Source organism: Acipenser ruthenus, chromosome 3, assembly GCF_902713425.1.
Source record: "Acipenser ruthenus chromosome 3, fAciRut3.2 maternal haplotype, whole genome shotgun sequence".
Lineage (NCBI taxonomy): Eukaryota > Metazoa > Chordata > Actinopteri > Acipenseriformes > Acipenseridae > Acipenser > Acipenser ruthenus.
The window spans coordinates 51,305,358-51,310,503 of record NC_081191.1 but is presented as its reverse complement, the minus strand read 5'-3'; the positions used below and the strand labels follow the sequence as shown (position 1 = coordinate 51,310,503).

Genomic DNA, 5,146 nt, shown 5'->3' with positions numbered 1-5,146 from the left:
AAGCATTCAAAATCCTAAAAGGTATTGACAATGTCGACCCAGGGGACTTTTTCAACCTGAAAAAAGAAACAAGGACCAGGGGTCACAAATGGAGATTAAAGGGCCATTCAGAACAGAAATGGGAGGCACTTTTTTTTTTTTTTTTTTTCTACACCAAGAATTGAGGGTCTAGAACCAACTCCCCAGTAATGTTGTTGAAGCCGACACCCTGGGATCCTTCAAGAAGCTGATTGACGAGATTCTGGGATTAATAAGATACTAAACAACCAAACTAGCAAAATGGGCCGAATGGCCTCCTCTCGTTTGTAAATGTTCTAAAATAATTCCCCAGCAAAATGTCAGTTATTTCTCATGTGGCAGTGTCACCAACATACTTCTCTATAGGAAGTTATTTTAATCTTAAAAAATGGAAGGGAATTGGCCACAATTAAAAACTATGAGCCCAAAATACTGTATTTAACCATTAGATTAAATTATTAGGTTTAATCACTCAAGGACTGGGTGTACTCCTTTTGGAAGTATTCAACAGTTTAGTAGAAAAAAAAAAAATGCTGCATTGCCACAAAATTCAGCTTCATTGTATGCATCATACACTTTACTTTGTCCAATAGCTTTTATTTATCTAGAAGTCTAAAAATATTACTTTAGATAAGATAATCCGAGAATAGTGCTACCATGAACTTCAGGCAAATGGTTGTACTATTTTCAGTATTCTATACATCTTACAATTGAATGTTTTATAAATCGGCACATTACAGTACCTAGTTGTGGCACGGGGCAACTTACTACTGCAACAGTAAGGTTTGACTACGCCGCATCTTAATTTAACAGGAGCCCCGATATACCAATATCAAAATACTAATTAAACCAGTCAGTTTAATAGCAAAAGTTAACTCCCAGAAGGTTAAGTTCCCCACTCAAATCCCTTCAATTAAATTAACACCAAGGAGGCAGGTATTAAGTACAAAAATTGCTTTTATTAAATATTAAAGAATTGACGAAATACAATGATTGTTGTAGCCAGGCACTGGTAGTACCGCTTACGTCCACTAGAAAAAGAGGTCGTAAATACTAGCAAGAAAACACACACCGAAAAGAATACTACAAATCAGCAGAAGCGCCCTGGAATTCTTAAAAAAAAAAAAAAAAGGGGGGGGGGGGGGAAACACATTAAACAAAACCACAACACAAAATCAGTGAAAAACAATAAACCAATCAAAATCTCAGTGCATCAACATAAAACAAATACTCACTACTATCGTAAAGTAAATAACAAAATCACAACCACACACTATGGAGCCAAAAGGGAATAGCAAAAATATTGATTTGCGTGGACGTTAGGTAGCAGTTAATAATTAATAACGTTACTGCCGAGAAAAGGTACTACCTGCTCAACACACACACACAAAAAAAGACACCCCAACACTTTCCCTAAGCCACCCAACTATAGTGACCGACGTCTACTGTTATTAATACGAACTCAAATCCTTCAGAACAAGTTCTAATAAGACCAGTAACCTAGTAAATGCCCAAAACAACCGGGCGAGTGTAACACAGGGAAACAGTGGCCTTAAATATAAACAAGATAATGCGCACACACACCAAAAACAATTACAATAAAAGAAACGGTGGTTAACACTAAAAACCTACAAAAAGCAAGTGCAAAAGTAAATTAGTATCAACCATTACAATCAAACAAATCATCAATTTAAAACAAAACATTACCTCCAGGCAGACGCGTCCGTCCCGTAACTATGTTAAAAACAACAAAAAACAAAAAACAAAAAAAACAAACAAAACAAACAAAAAAAAACACACTATTTAAATAATAATAATAATAATAATGTTCACAAAGCTAAACTCCCACCGGGAAGGGAACTAGTCGTAGTCACAAGGGAACCACACGTCCAGTCACGGCTGAATCCACACAAACAACACACGAACGCAAAAGAAAAGCTTGCCCATACAGCCGCAGTGAGTGGCTTTTATTTAGTCCAAGATTGTTCATTGACTAGCCGTAATTATCACTCAATTACCTACAGGTGCATAGAATTCTAGTCCCGCCAGCTACAGAGTAATATCATAATGTTTTTGTAATTATTAGTACATAAGTAAGGGTGGGAGTGAGGGAACACATACATTGAATTAGACGATAAAAACATATTAAACGGTATATTTAAAAAAAAAAAAAATCAATTTGAGTTTTAAACGATGTTAAGAAATAACAGTTTGAAATGTGTTTCCTTAAATGTTATGGGTATAAAAAGGGAGATCCCATTTGTCAACATTTCTCATTTGCTTCCCTGTGTTACAGTTAAAATCTCCTGGTACTGCATGTAGAAATACGTATTTTAAGTTTGCCGGGTGACACAGAGCTTTTGTGCTTCAAGCAGAAACATCTAGGGAAGAGAAACAAACTGGGAAGCCACACGTTGATTAATGGAGTGCAAGGTAACCAATAGAATAGAACACATTCCTATATTATTATTATTATTATTATTATTATTATTATTATTATTATTATTATTATTATTATTATTATTATTATTATTATTATTTATTTCTGAGCAGACGCCCTTATCCAGGTACTTGGAGACAGCCTGGAGGAAAAATAAATAAATAAATACATGGGAGAAATGTCATTCATGGAAACAAATGTTTTAAATGTATAGTCTTTTTTTTTTTTTTTGTTACACCAACCTTTGACTGCAGTCCCTGACGTTTTATTTCTCCATTGGTTTGCTGAAATCGGCACGTGCTTTTGGATTACCGTTAAATACCACAGGCTACTTCGTTGTCTTCATAGGGGGATTGATATTGTGATACAGAAAACTTGCAACACAGCCAAAATGGTCGATCAGTTTATAGGAACGTGGAAAATGGTTGCTAGTGAAAATTTCGATAATTATATGAAAGCTTTGGGTAAGGATGCTTGTTTTTTCACTGCGCATGGACTATGACAATGAGACTGAGAGGCACGGTCGCGGATCAACATTATGTACTACAACGATGTAGTTTTAGGTGTCTGGCTAGTTTCTAGAACTACGTTCTGGTTATTATATATATATATATATATATATATATATATATATATATATAGAGAGAGAGAGAGAGAGAGAGAGAGAGAGAGAGAGAGAGAGAGAGAGAGAGAGAGAGAGAGAGAGAGAGAGAGAGAGAGTATGGATAAATTTGTGTGTTATATGTGCATTCGTGTGTGTCTATATATATCTATATCTATCTATCTATCTATATATATATATATATATATATATATATATATATATATATATATATATATATATATATATATATATATATATATGATCTCATTATTTTTTGTTGTGTTTTCTTTTTAAGGTGTCAGTTTTGTTAACAGGCAGGCGGGTAACCTGGCAAAACCCTATCTGATCTTCAGTGTAGAAGGCGACACTGTTTGTATGAAATCACAAAGCACTTTTAAGACCTCGGAGGTCAAATTCAAATTGGGTGAGGAGTTCGAAGAAACTACAGCCGACGACAGAAAAACAAAGGTGGGTGTAATGTAAATTCCAATTTTGAATTTGAGCCAGTTGAAGCAGAGTCCGTGGTTACGATGTATGAACTTCATCTGATGAAACTACAAACCAAGACCGATTTATTTTTTCTTATTCTTCCAGACTAAAATCACCTTGGAAAATGGCAAAATGATGCAGAATCAATCGTGGGATGGCAAACAGACAACATTAGAAAGGGAACTGAAAGATGGAAAATTAGTAGCGGTATGTATCTTATGAGAATAAGATATTTTATCGGGATAGATTTGTCCTGCTCCCGTTTACACGTTTTAGGGGAATTTAACACCAGAGTTGTATTGACATGTAATATAATTTTATCCAGGACACAGGACTTTTACATATGGGTGTGTGTTAGAGTGGAGTAAAAATGTAATTATAAAGATAGAGAAGCACACACACAATATACATTTTAGATATATATCTAAAACAACAATAAAGGCTTTTAGTATAGTCCACAATTACTACGCAATTATTCGATGACACTTGAAGTATTGGCACATAATACTGTATATCAAGTGTGTTTCTTTCCTTTATTAGGTTTACTTTATTATTACTGTATGGCTACTGTGTCATTGCTTTACTCTTTAGGGCTCATAGAACATACTAATATTGGCATTTTGAAGGGTGTGTTTTAAAGCTTTGTAACCTTTCTGTACAGTTGGTAGTGTGAAGTTGCAGTTCAGTCGGTAGGGAGGTAGACTTGTGTACAGTATGAAAGGCTAAACAATTAGCGCTACAAATGTCTTCTGGCTTAAACATTTACCTACAGTACTGTCATTTTGCCTTTTTAATCGGCTTGGCACTTTAGTTTTTTGTAACTAAACATTTATATATATTTCATTTCAATATATATTTCATACAACTTAAATATGTCTTTGTCATACATCTATATCTAATATATGAAATATGTTTAAAAACTGATATTATATATAATAATGTATTATATGTATATATTTTTTATTTAGAGATGCATCATGGGCAATGTTGTTGCCACAAGGACCTATGAGAAAGAAGCATAATGATTTAGTCTTCTGAGAGGGCTGGATTTTGAAGACACCAGGCTCAGTTGAACGAGCAAAAGGCCAAAATACTGCTTGTTTCCTCCTTGTTTTTGTAACACCAAAACAAATCAAATTGACAGCATACTGTTTTTTTGTTTGTTTGTTTGTTTTTTTGAGAAATTATTAATTCAGTATTGCCTGCTGTGCTTAAATAAAACTCTAAAAAAAACAGTTGACTGCATTTATACTCTTGAATGTGGGGTGTTTTATTTTGTTGCCCTAAAGTCTATGTATAGTTTAAATGTTTTATATGCAACTAAATTTGTGTACAGTTTTAGAGAGGAGAAGCACTAAAATGAAATTAGGGATATTTAGAGTGTGTAAACTAAGTATTGAAAATCCCAAAAAGTGATTTACAACTCTTTTTACCTGACAAGTGGAACCTCTGCAATTCCCCCCATCTAAATCATATTAATCTGTGATAACAGGATGAACACAATTCACATGGGGTCCATAATGTCAGCAGCCTGTTCCTCAGCTGGTCAGTCTGACAGTGCATTTATTACTTATGTTTTGATTTTACTTGCTCTT

At 34.2% G+C, this 5,146-nt stretch overlaps 1 protein-coding gene across 1 annotated transcript; it reads left to right on the top strand.

The window, feature by feature from the left end:
- The first annotated feature begins 2,770 nt into the window (after positions 1 to 2,770).
- Positions 2,771 to 4,802, top strand: LOC117394398 (myelin P2 protein-like). The gene is made up of 4 exons (XM_033992633.3): positions 2,771 to 2,922; positions 3,358 to 3,530; positions 3,657 to 3,758; positions 4,520 to 4,802. Exons 1-4 carry the CDS (start codon positions 2,850 to 2,852, stop codon positions 4,571 to 4,573), a joined length of 402 nt encoding a protein of 133 aa, XP_033848524.1. The 5' UTR covers positions 2,771 to 2,849; the 3' UTR covers positions 4,574 to 4,802.
- Positions 4,803 to 5,146: the final 344 nt, after the last annotated feature.